This window comes from Somniosus microcephalus, chromosome 7 (genome assembly GCF_052327205.1).
Source record: "Somniosus microcephalus isolate GS21.2 chromosome 7, FLI_Smic_1.0, whole genome shotgun sequence".
Taxonomy (NCBI): Eukaryota; Metazoa; Chordata; class Chondrichthyes; order Squaliformes; family Somniosidae; genus Somniosus; species Somniosus microcephalus.
In genome coordinates, this window is record NC_140993.1 from 109,222,320 (window position 1) to 109,240,251 (window position 17,932).

Sequence of the window (17,932 nt, forward strand, 5' to 3'; positions counted from 1 at the left end):
CTGTTGTAGAAATCAATGGAATGAGAATTGGGTGAATTCTATAACAAGTGATCCACTCTGGCAAATTACCATCTATGTGGTGAAAACAAAAATTCACCCACTGGACTTTGGAACTCAGCCCCTATTACATGATAATTACAATCAAAGCAAATATTTTTCAGCTAAGATATGTTAAGTATTGGCTCATGTAAAAAGAACTTGTATTTATATAGGGTCTTATTACCTCCTCAGGATGTCCCAAGCGCTTTACGACCAAGAGATTACTTTTGCAGTGAAATCACTTATTATGTAGGCAAATAGATTGTAGGACAGCAAGATCCTACAAAAAGGAAATAAATGAATGACTAGATAATCTGTTTTTGTTGGTGTTGCTTGAGAGGAGTGTTGGCAGACGGGGTCTCAGTTTAACATCTCATCCGAAATTCATCACCTCCATCAATGCAGCACTCCCTCAGTACTACACTGAGTGTTCGCCTATAATATTGTACTCCGATCCGTAGTGGGCTAAAATGCCGAATCTTATACAGGAAACTTTCTGGTATCCGGCACTGACGGGACCGAGCTGGTGCCGGCCCATCAAAACTGCCAGAGAAACCAGCGCTAATGTTAAAACATACGGAGCTTCTGAGCTCCGCCTGAAGCAACAAACCCTGTTGCTTAGCAACAGCTTCAAAACAGTCGGCGCAGCTTGCCAGCGTCTCTGTAGCTAAGCAACAGCTTCAGCTAGACGCTTGCAGAGCCACGACTGGAGAAAAACAACGAAAAGTAAAAAAACTTATCTGAACCGACTCCTGAATTTTGCCGGTGGATTTTCCGCTTCCCATTCATTTTAATGGATAGAAAATTGTGGGTTAGCAAGCACACAGCAACAAAGCCCTGGGCCTCTTGTCATTTAATTTCTGTGCATTTTATAAATATTCTGATCCTTTTCTTTGCTTGTGGCTTTATCTATCTTGTCTATCAAGCTTTTATGTATCTTTCATCACCTTTCTAGTTTTTTTCAACTTCTTGTTTCCCCTAACGATCTTTCACTTTTCACCTAGTTTCATCTGTTATTCTGTTATTTATTTTTTCTCTATTGGTCCTCAGTCTGTCGCTATAGTTTGCATTTTGTTTTTGTTTTCTTTTAAGCCTTCTCAAATGACATGTAGATCACCTGCCTATGTGACCTTAAGTTGTCAAAGCTGAAACTTGATTTGGACCTCTGCTAATGTGGTCAATAGGTGCTGTCTTGGTGCATTAGCTGATTCTGGAAAGAAAGATTTAGAGTAACAAACATGCAGAAAATTATTTAATCATATTATCTATCCTACTTAAAATGATAATTTATCACCTCACCCAGGGTATGGTAGCATAGTGTTTATGTTACTGGATTAGTAATCCAGAGGCATCTGGAGATGATGAGTTCAAATCCCACCTTGGCAGCTGGAGAATTTAAATTCAGTTAATTAAAGAAATCTGGAATAAAAAGCTAGTATCGGTAATGGTGACCATGAAACTAGCGGATTGTCATAAAAACCCATCTGGTTCACTACTGTACTTTAGAGAAGGAAACCTGCCGCCCTTACCCAGTCTGGCCTATATGTGGTTGACGCTTAACTGCCCTCTGAAATGGCCTAGCAAGCCACGCAGTTGTCTGCTACAAAAAACTGCAGCGGTTCAAGAAGGCCTTCTCCAGGGCAATTGGAGCTGGGCAATAAATGCTGGCCTTGCCAGCGATGCCCACATTCCATGAATGAATAAAGAAACAAAAATCTCATAAAAGCCAGCACTTGATGGTTAATGCATTTTAAAAACAAGAATTATTTCGGTGATTTGTAAGTTTCATGTATAAATTTTCTTTAGGTGCACTCTTTTGATGGTACAAAAGAGGAAGCTGCTGCACTTGTAGAATTGGGTCTCTATATTGGAATCAATGGCTGGTAAGTTTCAATACACAATTTCAGTTATGGTTACTGTGAATCTGTGGCCTTTATTAGAGTAAATAAAGCAATGATTTCCTTGCCTCAGCAGCTGAAGTCATGAGCAGGCTCTAGCTTCAGTCTGTTTATCACTTATCCACTAAGCAGTTAGCTACAAGAGGAAGGGGAGCTATTAGGCAACAGCAAAATGTTTTCAAAGAGCTACTTGACATCTCTTTGGAGCAATCAAAGGTGAATTATGATGCAGCATGTCATGAGGGTTATTAGGGAGATAAAGCAGGATCAGTGGGCTGTATCCATAGGGTTGTGTAATTACATACAAGTGATCCACCAATCATGGTCAGTCTAGTGCAAATGACTAACTCTCCAAAGGCCTGTGATGGCACCATGAGCGTCTGGAGAGAACATTATAGTAAAGTGGCATCTGACCCAACAGATCATAGTAAGGACCATCTACATGGAGGTTGGAAGAGCCAGTGGAGTGCACTACGCACATCGAAGAGTTTAATAAACCAGTTCAGTGGGAGGAAGTAGACTCTGTACTGCGCTGCCTAGTTAACAGTAGGATGGTGGATGTGGATGCTATTCCTTCTAAATTTCTAAAAGCTGTTCTAGATGAGAGGTGGGGAGGGGAGGGTGGTCAACATTGGTCTCGGAGAAGACTGCCAGGAACCACCGACCTCAAGATCCCCATTCAAGATCCCTTCACTCCTCATTCCCTGACCAGTTGCTGTCTCTTCTACTCTATCCCCATTCTCCAGTCAGCTTTTACCGCCTCCTTTAGTTTCCAAACAGCTGCTGCCTCCTCCGCTGCTTCCCCAAGCTTTTTCCCCAGTCTGCTGATGTGCTAAGCTCCCAATATGAGGGCCACCAGTGCATCCTCCAAGTGCAGGGTCTAATTATAAAGTACTAGCTGGAGTGCCTGGCAGTGCCGAGGCTTTTTCGAGGACATGTTGTTGGAGGAAGAGAGCGAGAGAGCGACTGGGGGGAAGAGAGAGAGCGACTGGGGGGGAAGAGAGAGCGCGACTGGGGGGGAAGAGAGAGAGCGACTGGGGGGGAAGAGAGAGAGCGACTGGGGGGGAAGAGAGCGCGCGACTGGGGGGGAAGAGAGCGCGCGACTGGGGGGGAAGAGAGCGCGCGACTGGGGGGGAAGAGAGCGCGCGACTGGGGGGGAAGAGAGCGCGCGACTGGGGGGGAAGAGAGCGCGCGACTGGGGGGGAAGAGAGCGCGCGACTGGGGGGGAAGAGAGCGCGCGACTGGGGGGGAAGAGAGCGCGCGACTGGGGGGGAAGAGAGCGCGCGACTGGGGGGGAAGAGAGCGCGCGACTTGGGGGGAAGAGAGAGTTGGAGGAGGGGGGGCGGGAGGGGAGAGAGGAGGGGGAGGGGAGAGGAGAGGAGAGGGAGGGTGTGTGTTGTGTGAGGAGACGGAGACTCTGCGCAGCCCCGGTGGACACCATCTGAGGTGAGTGTCTGTCTCTCTGCGCTTAGCTAAACGTCTGAGCTCGGGCATTGATGTCCTCTCTCCTCCTCTCTTCTCTCTCCCCCCCCTCCTTCCCCCCCCTCCCTCTCCCCCCCTCCCTCTCCCCCCCCCCCCTCTCTCTCCCCCCCTCCCCCCTCCCCTCCTCCTCCCTCCTCTCACTGCCTCCCTTTCATTTTCTCCCTCCCTCCCCCTCTCACTCTCACTCCCTTTCACTTTCTCGCTCTCTCCCTCCGGCCCTCCCCCTCCCTCTGGCGTCGCTCGTGATATCGCGCTGCGGGCGCAAGCGCCCAGGAGACTCCGTGCTCCCGGCCTGAGTCAGTGGACGCGCGAGCAACGGGTACCCTCCCCCCTCTCCCTCCGGCGCCGCTCGTGATATCGCGCTGCGGGCGCAACCGCCCAGGAGACCCCGTGCTCCCGGCTTGAGTCAGTAGACGCGCGAGCAACGGGTATGGGGGCGGGTAAAGAAAAAAAAGCTGTCGGATAGCCTTCAGGGCGGGTGAAGAAGCCGGAGGCCATTCTGTCATGTCGGTTGGAAGGAAAAATGTCTTTTTTAAATAAAAAACTGCAAAATGTCTTTATTTTGAAAAAAAAGCAGCTAGAAAGTACAACATCGGAAATTTGTATTTTTTTTTTAAAAAGAATCCCTCCTAACTACAAAAGGCGAATTTTTTTTAAGGAAAGAAGATATAAAGTTAGAAGATATGCTGGCAAACAGATGCCCAGGCTTCAAGGCTTGAGGCCTGAGGCCTGCAGGCATCAGACCTCGAGAAAAAATTGACATACTGGACTCCTTTATTACACGCAAATAATATAATGAGCTAGTTGGGCTCCTAAGTACTGAATTTGTGCTGCCCTCTACACGTACAGAAAGTGGGGGGAAAAAAACTTACGAATCAAGATGGCTGACACCTCGGTTCAAAACGATTAGGCCCGCCCACACACGGACCGATTGGTCGACCGTCATGTCACCGAAGCGTAGGATTGGTCAATCGTCTTGTCGCTCGACTCTAGGAGAGCCTGCCCCCATGCGCGACAAACCCGCCCCCACCACGCAGCGATTGGTCGACCGTCGGGTCGCTCATAAGCGTATTTACTTTTCGGTCGGACGAAAATTGTTCGCGCCTTATGCAAAAAACCTTCAAAATTAAACTCATTATCTGCTAATTGGCATTGATTGACATCAAGGTCGACCAATCCTGTGCCGTCACGATTGACCAATCCAACAGTTCAGTCGCCTGATGGTTGGCCAATCGCTGCGTCTGTGGGCGGGACTAATGCTTTTCAACTCGGGCATCGGGCAGCCATTGCTTCACTACTTCCAGCTCAAAATCTGCTAATCCAGCTTCGAAAAAGTTAGTATCTCTTTTAAAAATAACATAACATTTACCAAAAACCTTTTATAAGTACTTTCACTTTCATCTTTGAAGGTATTAAAAGGTAGAAATGTTGCCCGGCAGCAGATTCACAGAGGGACACAGAGAGGCCCGAAAGCCTGGGACTCGATTTAAACCGCCCAGCCCAAAACAGCCCAGGCAAAGCCGGGCTCCCCCCAGCTTTATATCTATATATATATATGATAGATATAGATATATTTAAAACTCATAACAATAAATAGGAAATAACCCATATGTACCACAGACCAGGATTTATTTTCTTTTTAAATGTAATTCATCTGCTAATACATATTTTTAATAAATATACATCTACATGTATTAAAAATCTTATGTATGCATGCATTTGCTGTTTACAAACTTCACTTCCTCTTTTCACAATTTGGATCATGCTTTTTATATCAACATTTAACATTGATATTGCCGATGTAATAAGTTCTAGTAGGAATTCCCTTATAAATAGATCCTGGGACACTGTAGTTGAAGGCTGTGTCCACTAGGTGGCTTTATAGCTCCACCATATCCGGTAACACTGCATCCTCTGATACACCGTAAGCAACGCCACAGGAAATCCGATTGAAATGTATTAAAAATCGTGCATATAACGCACAATTCCTGTGTTTCATTTACTTCCTATAACACTTTACCCGTCACATTTTCCTGATAACACCCATATTATTATAAAACAGCCTATCAACAACAATTTGCATTTATATAGCACCTTTAGCGTAGTAAAACGCCCCAAGGCACTTCACAGGAGCGTTATCAAACAAGATTTGACACCGAACTACATGAGATATTAGAACAGATGACCAAAAACTTGGTCTAAGAGTTGGAATTTAAGGAGCATCTTAAAGGAGGAGAGAGAGGTAGTGGCAGAGAGGTTTAGGGAGGGAATTCCAGAACTTTGGGCCTAGGCAGCTGAAGACACAGCTGCCAATGATTGAGCGACTAAAATCGGGAATGCTCAAGAGGCCAGAATTGGAGGAGCGCAGAGATCTTGAAGGGTCGTAGGGCTGGAGGAGGTTACATAGATAGGGAGATGCGAGACCATGGAGGGATTTGAAGATAGGGATGAGAATTTTAAAATTGAGGCATTGCCGGATCGGGTGCCAATATAGGTCAGCGAGCACAGGGGTGGTGAACGGGACTTGGTGCGAGTTAGGATACGGGCAGCAGAGTTTTGGATGAGCACAAGTTTATGTAGGGTGGAAGATGGGAGGCCGGCCAGGAGAGTATTGGAATAGTCAAGTCTAGAGGTAACAAAGGCATGGATGAGGGTTTCAGCAGCAGGTGAGCTGAGGCAGGGGCAGAGTCGGGCGATGTTATGGAGGTGGAAATAGGCGGTCTTGCTGTTGCAACTGATATGTGGTCGGAAGCTCATCTTGGGGTAAAAGACAACAGGGTTGTGAATGGTCTGGCAATTGCCAGGGAGAGGGCTGGAGACGGTGGCTAGGGAACGGAGTTTATGGTGGGGACCGAAGACAATGGCTTCGATCTTCCCAATATTTATTTAGTTGGACTGATTCACTATATCCACTGACTCACATGAAAAATATCATGGGAGATCTGCTAATTTTCTTTTAATCCAATTTTATACCAGTAAAAGTATCCATTATTGGCAAATCAATGGTTTGTATACCAAGAAACAGCGATTGGTCACATATCACACTTTCTTACCTGCTGTCTCTTTTGTCCCATGGTTTTTTACTGATTGTTCTGAATGAGAATAATTAATGTTGGAATGGAATAGTAATAAGAAACTGGACTAACTGCCATTACCATGGAACTAATAGTGAGAAACTACAGAATAACTAGACTACTCTTGTCAGTTTATAAATTCTAATGTTTTAAGTAAGTACAGGAAACTTTTTTTTATCCGGCACCGACGGGATCGACGTGGTGCCGGTTCATCAAAAATTCCGGATCACCGAGTGCTACAGTAAAAGATACGAGAGCTGAGAGCTCCGTATAAAGCAACAAACCCTGTTGCTTAGCAACAGGTTCAGAACAATGGCCACAAGTTACAAGCGTCTCTGTAGCTTAGCAACAGCTGCAGCCACACCCTTGCACAGCAACAGATGGAGGAAGGCAAGTAATGTGAAATATGAACCTACTCCTGAATTTTGCCGGTTAACTGAGATTTCCGGTTATTTAGGTGCCGGTAAATCGAAAGTTTCCTGTAGATCATTAACAGGAATTATTGTTGCATTATTAATTCTTGAGGGTTGGAGCAGCATTTGTGCAGCAAATTAAAAAAAATATTCCAGTGGTTGCATGCATTTGACTGACTACATTTTAACATGAGGTGTTGCTTATGATCAGAGATGTAAATCATGCTTGCGAGAAATGATCTATTTGTCTTGCAAAGTCTGCCATTATACCAGTGGCCTTATCTAAGGTTCTGAAGGGTTTACGGAAACAGTTTTCAACCATTTTTCTCATTGAACGTCCCACAGATTCATAGCCATTTCTCCTCTAGCCAGAAGATTAAACGGAAAAACTTTTCTCCTCCTACCTCGTCCATCTTAGCTGATGTTTCAAAATTAAAGGAGAATTTTTCCACTTATCGTCCTGATAGGTTTAAAACTGAATTTCTATTCCAGATGGCGGTCCTATGTTAACACATTTATTTAAACAGATTTAAGGATGTTGAAAAGACATTCAATAATCACATCCTTAATACGTGGATATACTTTTCATTGTAGTAAATGCACAGCATTAAAAAACTGCAATTTAATAAAATATCAAAAAAGTCACAGTTGGTGATTCTACATTATACAGGTGGCAGCCAGTACGATAAATATAGACCGACAACAGTAATTTACAGCTAAATAGATTGTTATAATCAGAACCTATTCTCTTTGTAATTAAAATTTCTGGTCTCTTAACAAAGATAATCAGTATCCCATCAGTTAAAGTGAATAAACTCAATCAACTCCAGTTTAATAAAAAAAACCTTTTTTTAAATTTGTTTGTGGGATGTGGGCGTTGCTGGCAAGGCCAGCCTTTATTGCCCATCCCTAATTGCCTTTGAGAAGGTGGTGATGAGCTGCCTTCTTGAACCGCTGCAGTCCATGTGGTGAAGGTTCTTCCACAGTGCTGTTAGGGAGTTCCAGGATTTTGATCCAGCAATGATGAAGGATTGGCGATATACTTGTAATTGTAGAGCTTAAATTTGCTTCCAGTTTTACTTTATATAAAAAAAAACTTCTTTAACAGCAGTTTCTGCTTCTTCAACGCCAATTCCTTTTTCTGCTCGAGTTGGTAGGTGTATTTATTGTGAATAATTGACCGATGAGTAACTGGAAAATTCAAGCAGAATATTGATCGAGTAGATTTGAATTAATAGAGTGGTATATGATAGACCGCATGCATCATGTGTAGAAATAGCGGAAGGCTGGGGGAGAGGCACCAGTAACGTTAATTATATCGATATAATAGAAATGTTCATTAAATAATTTGAAACATTATCCCAGTTAAAATTAAAATTAAGATATTTCTGAATGAATAATGGGCTTACAATTCTTAATACTGCTCCTATTAAGTGCAAACTTGATTCTTTCAGCTCCTTAAAAACGGAATCCAATCTTGAAGCCATGAAATCTATCCCGAGTGAAAGGCTGATGATAGAAACTGGTAAGTTATTTTTCTAGGGTTACCCAAGATGTAAATTTTACTTATAGGATAGACCAACAAGAGAACACCTGAATTTCTATTCAGAGAGCTTGGTCTAAAAATTAGCTGACATATTTGTGAGCAATTGCATTGGTTTTTAATTGGGGTGAAGTTCTACACCGTTCACCCTCCAGTACTTCACCCAAGTGGTCATTATTGCAGGGGCATTACAGTCCTGTCCTCTCCCAAGATCCACACCTGTACTTCCAACAGGGGCTGTTAGATAACAGCTGTGAACAGGGGCCCAGCAACTCTCCCGCCCCCACCCCCACCAACTCTGTTTTCCACCTTCCTAATACAGTTGTGTTGAGGCCATTTGTAGTTGCCCACCACTGTCACTGCTGAGATAAGATAACTCGGCAAAGACTGGGAATCAAACCTGGACCCTTCCTAGGCTTAATGGCTCAGCTATTTACTAAGTAAACTCACTGAGCCATTAGGTGGAACCATTGTGTCAGTTTCACTCCTCTAATTTTCACTGCTCCTCTCCTGAAGGCTGTATGGTTCCCTGGATTTCTGACAGCTCTGTATGTCAACCACTTGCCCATTTTTCATGCGTCAGTACCAGTAGACCTTTTTACGGTGAGGGGGGGTTGGCGCGGTGGTCATAACATCTGAAACCCTACCCTGTTCATATCCAACCTGCACTTTATAGCAGGAGTCATTAAAAATGATCAGTGGTGGAGACCATGGCTTGTATTTTTCTTCCTTCCCTCATCAAGGGTTACTGAGTCCAGTTGTGCCCAGTTGTTACCTGAGCGATTTCAGCTAACTAAGCAGACTAGAGATAGATTCTGGGCCCTTTCTAAATTGTACAGCTCGGTACCACACCACATGTTGCCCTTACTGCCTGAACTATTGGCAGAGGGTGAATTTTTGTGCTTATTAAGACAGGATGTCAGTGATGAAGGCAAATTGTATGTTAGCCTTTATTGTAAGGAGGTTGGGGTACAAGAGTTAGAAAGTCTTGCTGTAATTATATAGGGCTTTGGTGAGACCACACCTGGAGTACTGTGCACAGTTTTGGTCTCCTTACCTAAGGAAGAATATACTTGCCTTAGAAGGTTCACCAGACTGATTCCCGGGCCGAGGGGGCCGCCCTAAGAGGAGACACTGAGTGGAATGGGCCTATATTCTCTGGAGTTTAGAAGAATAAGAGGTGATCTCATTGAAACATATAAAATTCTTAGAAGGTGATATACCTATCAATTCGTCCAATAAAAGGCGACGAGTTAGGAACGTAACTAAAGGTTTTTATTGACTAAATAACAGAGCCCACCCTCGTGGGTGATCGGGTCCAACAAGGAGGAATACCAGCCAGTCGACTACCTTTATACCTGGGCAGGTAGGTGGAGCCATGGGCGGAGTCGGAGGTGGTCAGCCCAGGTATAACAGCGCGACAAGAGGCGACCTCGTATCGTGATACAACGGTGATAACAATACAACAGTGATAACTATAGTGTAACGATAAAGTGGTTTACCACATTCACCCCTTGTTTAGATTTGAGTCCGGCGGGGTGAAGTGTACTACCAGTTCTGGTATGTCAGTCTGTCCGGAGGCCTCGTAAGCCTCTCCGATCGTCGCAGCGGCGGTGCTGCATTATCCGGTGTTAGTGCTGGTGTCTGCGTGGTCGGCGAAGGCTCGTGGGGTTCCGGCATGCCGTCTACCTGGGCTGGAATTGGGGGGGTGGTGGGGGGGGGTAAAGGTGGTGTCTCCGGAGTGCCCGAGGGTGCGAGGTCTCGTAAGGAGACAGTGTCCTCCCGCCCGTCTGGGTAAGCCACGTAGGCGTACTGGGGGTTGGCGTGCAGGAGGTTCACCCTTTCGACCAGGGGGTCTGTTTTATGGGCCCTCACGTGCTTTCGCAGCAAGACGGGCCCCGGAGAGGTCAGCCAGGTTGGTAGAGTGGTTCCCGTAGTCGACTTCCTGGGGAAAACAAACATTCGTTCATGGGGGGTGGCGTTAACGGCAGTGCAAAGTAGTGACCGGATGGAGTGCAGCGCTGTCGGGACGACTTCCTGCCAGCGGGAGGTTGGGAGGCCCTTAGACTTTAAGGCTAAGAGGACGGCCTTCCATACCGTCGCGTTCTCTCTTTCCACCTGGCCGTTCCCTTGGGGGTTGTAGCTGGTGGTCCTACTTGCTGCAATACCTCTTGCTAGTAGGAACTGACGGAGTTCCTCGCTCATGAAAGAGGAGCCCCGGTCACTATGTATATAGTTTGGGAACCCGAACAAGGCGAAGAGGTCGTTCAGGCATTTAATGACCGTGGTACTGGTCATGTCTGGGCAGGGGAAGGCAAAGGGGAAACGGGAGTACTCATCAACAATGTTGAGGAAGTACACATTACGGTCAGAGGACGGGAGGGGCCCCTTAAAGTCGATGCTCAGGCGCTCGAAGGGGCGGGTGGCCTTGATCAGGCTTGCTCTGTCCGGCCTAAAGAAGTGCGGTTTGCACTCGGCGCAGGTCTGGCAGTTCCTGGTTATGGTCCTGACCTCCTCGATGGAGTAGGGCAGGTTGCGGGCCTTAATGAAGTGGTAAAGTCTGGTGACCCCGGGGTGGCAGAGGTCGTTGTGGAGGGTCTGAAGTCTATCACTTTGCGCGCTGGCGCATGTAATTCGTGACAGAGCATCGGGGGGTTCGTTCAGCTTACCTGGCCGGTACAAGATATCATAATCGTAGGTGGAGAGCTCGATTCTCCACCTCAAGATCTTGTCATTCTTGATTTTGCCCCTCAGCTTGTTATTAAACATAAAAGCGACCGAACGTTGGTCGGTAAGGAGGGTAAATCGTTTGCCTGCCAGGTAGTGCCTCCAGCGTCGTACCGCCTCCACAATCGCCTGGGCCTCCTTCTCGACCGACGAGTGTCGGATCTCAGGGCCCTGTAGGGTCCTTGAGAAGAAGGCCACCGGTCTCCCCTCCTGGTTAAGGGTGGCGGCTAGGGCGAAGTCGGATGCATCGCTCTCGACTTGGAAGGGGATGGACTCATCCACTGCGTGCATAGTGGCCTTGGCAATGTCTCCCTTAATGAGGGAGAAGGCTGCGCACGCTTCCTCCGTAAGGGGGAAGGATGTGGACTTCATGAGGGGTCTGGCTTTGTCCGCATAATTGGGCACCCATTGGGCATAGTAGGCGAAGAGCCCCAGGGTTCTCTTAAGTGCCTTAGGGCAGTGGGGGAGGGGTAGCTCCATGAGGGGGCGCATTCTTTCGGGGTCGGGGCCGATGAGTCCGTTCTCTACTACACAGCCAAGGATGGCAAGGCGCGAGGTGTTAAACACACATTTCTCCTTATTGTAGGTGAGGTTCAGCCGTTGGGCTGTACGGAGGAATTTCTCCAGATTCACGTCGTGGTCCTGCCGGTCGCGGCCGCAGATGGTGACGTTATCTAGGTAGGGGAATGTGGCCTGCAGTCCGTTCTGGTCAACCATCCGGTCCATCTCCCTTTGGAAGACCGAGACCCCGTTGGTGACACCGAAGGGGACCCTAAGGAAGTGGTATAGGCGCCCATTCGCCTCGAAGGCGGTGTACTGGCGGTCCTCGGGGTGGATAGGGAGTTGGTGGTAGGCCGACTTAAGGTCGATGGTCGAGAATATGCGGTATTGTGCAATCTGATTGACCATGTCAGATATGCGGGGAAGGGGGTATGCGTCCAGCTGGGTGTATCTGTTTATGGTCTGGCTGTAGTCGATGACCAGGCGATTTTTATCGCCGGTCTTAACGACCACGACCTGGGCACGCCAGGGGCTGTTGCTCCCCTCGATGATGCCCTCCTTCAGGAGACGCTGCACCTCAGAGCAAATGAAAGCTCTGTCCCCAGCGCTGTACCGCCTGCTCTTGGTAGCGACGGGTTTGCAGTCGGGGGTGAGGTTAGCGAACAGGGAAGGTGGCGGCACCTTGAGGGTGGATAGGCTGCAGGTGTTACGCGGTGGGCGGTTTAACCTTCGCTGGTTGTCGACTGTGAGTGGGGGGAGGGGTCCACCGTATGCTAGGGTTACACTTTGGAGGTGGGATTGGAAGTCCAGCCCTAGTAGGACGGCAGCGCAGAGCTGGGGGAGGACGAGGAGTTTAAAGTTTTTATACTCTGTACCCTTAACCGACAAGGTCACAGCACAGTAGCCGCTAATGTCCGTGGCGTGGGACCTCGATGCCATCGAGATTCGGTTGCGCGTTGGCAGGACAGGGAGGGAGTAGTGGCTCACCGTGTCTGGGTGGATGAAGCTCTCCATGCTTCCGCTGTCGAACAGGCAGGTCGTGGCGTGGCCGTTTACTTTGATGTCCATCATCGACTTGGACAGGTGGTGTGGGCGGGCTTGATCCAGAGTGACGGAGGCTAGCGTGTAGGTAAGCGAGTCGTTGTCGTCTGCGGGCGAGGCGGTCGTCGGGTCCGGGGGCCCGGTGGCAGTCGGGCGTGGTGGGTAAAATGGCGTCTCCCACGAGGTAGGACAAAATGGCGGAGAAGATGGCTGCCCCCATAACTCACATGAGGCACTATTGGGGTCGGTTGCCTTGATCAAAGATGGCCGCCCCCATGACTCACGTGTGGGGATACTGGCCTCAGTTGCCGTGAAAGAAGATGGCCGCCCCCACAGTTCGCATGAGGCACTGCTGGCCTCTGAAGATCCGCTCCTGCAGGCCTTAGAGAAATGGCCTTTCTTCCTGCAGGTTGTGCAGGTAGAGTTCCTGGCTGGGCAGCGCGACCTCGGGTGCTTCTCCTGGCCGCAAAAGAAGCAGCCGGCGGCCCGATCGCGGGTGCCCGATGTCGGAGCCGGTACCGGGGGTGGCGGGCCCGGTCGGGTCCGGGACGCCGACGCTGAGGTAGGTCCCGGGGGCGGCGCTGCGAAGGGTATTGCGGTAGGGGTCGGGCCCGAGTCCCAGGGTCGTGAGCAGTACCTGGAAAACGCCTCCTGGTCCTGATGGGCCACCTCCAGGGAGAGAGCGAGGGCTTCAGCTTTGTCCAGGTCGAGGTCTTTAGCTTCAAGCAGTCTTTGCCGTGAGTAGTCGGACCGTAGGCCTTTCACAAAGGCATCGCGGATATTATCTTCCGTATTTTCAACAGCCGTCACCGCTTTAAAGTCACAGTTCCTGCCGAGTGCTCTTAGCGCCCGTAAAAATTCAGCTACAGACTCTCCTGGCTGTTGCGGGCGGGATCTTAGGAGGTGCCTGGTGTACATGTAATTTACCGGGCTGCGGTACTGCTGTTTCAGTAGGTTGATAGCGGCCTCGTACGTAGTCGTGTCCTGTATGAGTGCGTATACTCTCGGGCTCGCTTGGGCGTTCAGAAGTCTTAGTTTGGATCTCTGCGGGGCGCCGGATTCTTCCAGGTAGGATTCGAAGCAGTCCAGCCAGTGTTTGAAGTTGAGGGCTGCGTTTGCTGCCTGTGGGTTTAGATCCAGGTACGGTGGTTTGAGGGCTTGCAGCCAAGCCGGCTGGTGTGGCTGTGCTTCTGGGAGGGCTTCTGGCTGGCCAGTAGTAGACATCTTTAAAATTTAGTCAATAAAATTGATATACCTATCAATTCGTCCAATAAAAGGCGACGAGTTAGGAACGTAACTAAAGGTTTTTATTGACTAAATAACAGAGCCCACCCTCGTGGGTGATCGGGTCCAACAAGGAGGAATACCAGCCAGTCGACTACCTTTATACCTGGGCAGGTAGGTGGAGCCATGGGCGGAGTCGGAGGTGGTCAGCCCAGGTATAACAGCGCGACAAGAGGCGACCTCGTATCGTGATACAACGGTGATAACAATACAACAGTGATAACTATAGTGTAACGATAAAGTGGTTTACCACAGAAGGCTTGACAGGGTAGATATTAAGAGGCTGTTTCCCCTGGCTGGAGAATTTAGAACTAGGAATTATCAGTCTCAGGATAAGGGGCAGGCCATTTAGGACTGAGATGAGGAGAAATTTCTTCACTCGGGGCATTATGAATCTTTGGAATTTTCTACCCCAGAGAGCGGTGGATGCTCAGTCATTGAGTATATTCAAAACCGAGATTGATAGATTTTTGGACACTAAGTGAATCGAGGGATATGGGGATAGGGTGGGAAAGTGGACTTGATGTAGAAGATCAGCCATGATCTTAATGAATGGCGGAGTAGGTTGGAGGTGCCGTATGGCCTACTCCTGCTCCTATTTCTTATGAAGAACAGAACACTTATTCTATGCAGCATCAGGATTGAGCATTCTTCAGTCAGGTGTGATATGGGTTGGATGCAGTGCAAAGCTCTTTCGGTAGTGCCCCAACAATAGGCCTCAACTCCAACCACGAAAGGGCACCTTCTACTGTACCATTTTCTACATTTGCATCCTTATGGCTGAATTAGGGTAAACTTACTTCATGTAGCATCTTTATTGCTGGCAGAGAAAGCTTAAGGTGGGTTTAAACCCAGGCCCCAGAAGTGCACTAACCCCTTTTTTTTATTAAGTGTCTGGATTAGAAACTGATTGAGAGGATCGTGTTCGGAACAGGTGTCTGTTTGGTTGTAGCACATCAAAACCTTTCATGTAATTATTTGTTTATATTCTTTGAAAAGATGCACCATGGTGTGGAGTAAAGAGCACTCATGCAGGTGCTAAATTTGTGAAAACAACCTTTCCGACAAAGAAGAAGTGGGAAGAGGGATACTGCCTCAAGGACAGGAATGAACCGTGCCATATTATGTGAGTACCTGTACCAAGGATTGTTCCCACAAACCTGACTCAAATGCTCAACATGTTTTGTGTCCATGCATTTTGTTGGGACCATCTCTCAAGATGATTATTGTAAATGAGGGACCATTAGGGACATATTTCCAAGACACCACATACACTAGAGCTTGATAATGTGTGAACAAGAAACAGCTATTCAGCATGCTTCATTACCCAGATCGTATTTTGGCATCCAATAGCATCACTTTGTTTCCTAGATGGGGAATAGATCTAGTTTCCTTCCCTGTGCTTCATCCAAGGTAGAATGCAATGAACTAGGCACAAACGTTCCACAAGTTGCTAAATGTACACACGAAAAAGTTATTTCTTAAGTTCCTCTAATTCTTAAACTATCAATCTCTGATCCAGGGAATCAGGTACACAGCTTACAAATTGAGGACAAATGCTCAAAAAAGAAGAAACACATTGTTTAGCTGTGCATGCCAATTTTCACAATTTAAGTAGGGAATCTATCTATCTATAACTAGCTGGAGTGCCCGGCGGTGCCGAGGCTTTTTCGAGGGCATGTTGTTGTTGGAAGAGAGAGAGAGAGAGCGACTGGGGGGAGAGAGAGAGAGCGACTGGGGGGAGAGAGAGAGAGCGACTGGGGGGGGAAGAGAGAGAGCGACTGGGGGGGGAAGAGAGAGAGCGACTGGGGGGGGGGGAAGAGAGAGAGCGACTGGGGGGGGAAGAGAGAGCGACTGGGGGGGGAAGAGAGAGCGACTGGGGGGGGAAGAGAGAGAGCGACTGGGGGGGGGAAAGAGAGAGAGCGACTGGGGGGGAAAGAGAGAGAGCGACTGGGGGGGAAAGAGAGAGCGACTGGGGGGGAAAGAGAGAGCGACTGGGGGGGAAAGAGAGAGCGACTGGGGGGGGGGAAGAGAGAGCGACTGGGGGGAAGAGAGAGCGACTGGGGGGGAAGAGAGAGAGCGACTGGGGGGGGAAGAGAGAGAGAGCGACTGGGGGGGGGAAGAGAGAGAGAGCGACTGGGGGGGGGAAGAGAGAGAGAGCGACTGGGGGGGGGGAAGAGAGAGAGAGCGACTGGGGGGGAAGAGAGAGCGACCGACGGGGGGGAAGAGAGAGAGAGCGACTGGGGGGGGAAGAGAGAGAGCGACTGGGGGGGGGAAGAGAGAGAGCGACTGGGGGGGGGGGAAGAGAGAGAGCGACTGGGGGGGGGGGAAGAGAGAGAGCGACTGGGGGGGGGGAAGAGAGAGAGCGACTGGGGGGGAAGAGAGAGAGCGACTGGGGGGGAAGAGAGAGAGCGATTGGGGGGGGAAGAGAGAGCGACTGGGGGGGGAAGAGAGAGAGCGACTGGGGGGGGAAAGAGAGAGAGCGACTGGGGGGGAAGAGAGAGAGCGACTGGGGGGGAAGAGAGAGAGCGACTGGGGGGAAGAGAGAGAGCGACTGGGGTGGGGGAAGAGAGAGAGCGACGGGGGGGGGAAGAGAGAGAGCGACTGGGGGGGGAAGAGAGAGAGCGACTGGGGGGGGGGAAGAGAGAGAGAGCGACTGGGGGGGGGAAGAGAGAGAGAGCGACTGGGGGGGAAGAGAGAGCGACCGACGGGGGGGAAGAGAGAGAGAGCGACTGGGGGGGAAGAGAGAGAGCGACTGGGGGGGGAAGAGAGAGAGCGACTGGGGGGGGGAAGAGAGAGAGCGACTGGGGGGGGGGAAGAGAGAGAGCGACTGGGGGGAAGAGAGAGAGCGACTGGGGGGGGAAGAGAGAGAGCGACTGGGGGGGGAAAGAGAGAGAGCGACTGGGGGGGAAAGAGAGAGAGCGACTGGGGGGGAAAGAGAGAGAGCGACGGGGGGGAAAGAGAGAGAGCGACTGGGGGGGAAAGAGAGAGCGACTGGGGGGGAAGAGAGAGAGCGACTGGGGGGGGGAAGAGAGAGCGACTGGGGGGGAAGAGAGAGAGCGACTGGGGGGGAAGAGAGAGAGAGCGAATTGGGGGGGGAAGAGAGAGAGAGCGACTGGGGGGGGGAAGAGAGAGAGAGCGACTGGGGGGGAAGAGAGAGAGAGCGACTGGGGGGGAAGAGAGAGAGAGCGACGGGGGGGAAGAGAGAGAGCGACTGGGGGGGGGAAGAGAGAGAGCGACTGGGGGGGGAAGAGAGAGAGAGCGACTGGGGGGGAAGAGAGAGAGCGACTGGGGGGGAAGAGAGAGAGCGACTGGGGGGGGAAGAGAGAGAGCGACTGGGGGGGGAAGAGAGAGAGCGACTGGGGGGGAAGAGAGAGAGCGACGGGGGGGGAAGAGAGAGAGCGACGGGGGGGGAAGAGAGAGAGCGACTGGGGGGGAAGAGAGAGAGCGACTGGGGGGGAAGAGAGAGAGCGACTGGGGGGGGAAGAGAGAGAGCGACGGGGGGGGAAGAGAGAGAGAGCGACGGGGGGGGAAGAGAGAGAGAGCGACGGGGGGGAGGGGGAGGGGAGGGGAGGGTGAGGAAGAGGGGGGAGGAGTGGGGGGAAGGGGGAGGAGTGGGGGAAGGCCCCCAGCCGCGCGCTCTCTCTCGGGCCCCCAGCCGCGCGCGCTCTCTCTGCACCCCCCCCCAGCCGGGCGCGCGACCTCGGGCCCCCCCCCCCCCTCAGCCGGGCGTGCGCTTTCGCCCCCCCCCAGCCGGGCGCGCGCTCTCGGCGCCCCCCCCCCCCAAAGCCGCGCGCGCGCACTCGGCCCCCCCCCCCGGGTCGCCCGCGCGCTCCTCCCCTCCCCCCCCCCCCCGGTCGCCCGCAGCGCTCCTCCCCCCCCCCCCGGTCGCCCGCGCGCTCTCTCCCCCCCCCCCCCCCCCAGTCGCGT

The 17,932-nt window shown here is 50.4% G+C and overlaps 1 protein-coding gene across 1 annotated transcript in view; it reads left to right on the forward strand.

Moving 5' to 3' along the window:
- The window catches only part of tatdn1 (TatD DNase domain containing 1), a 48,937-nt gene that overhangs the window by 22,108 nt on the left and 8,897 nt on the right, over positions 1-17,932 (forward strand). Inside the window, exons 5-7 of the mRNA XM_085992824.1 lie at positions 1,846-1,922; positions 8,361-8,431; positions 15,002-15,128. Of these exons, the coding sequence (XP_085848950.1) occupies positions 1,846-1,922; positions 8,361-8,431; positions 15,002-15,128 (275 nt within the window). The remainder of the gene's footprint in view (positions 1-1,845; positions 1,923-8,360; positions 8,432-15,001; positions 15,129-17,932) is intronic.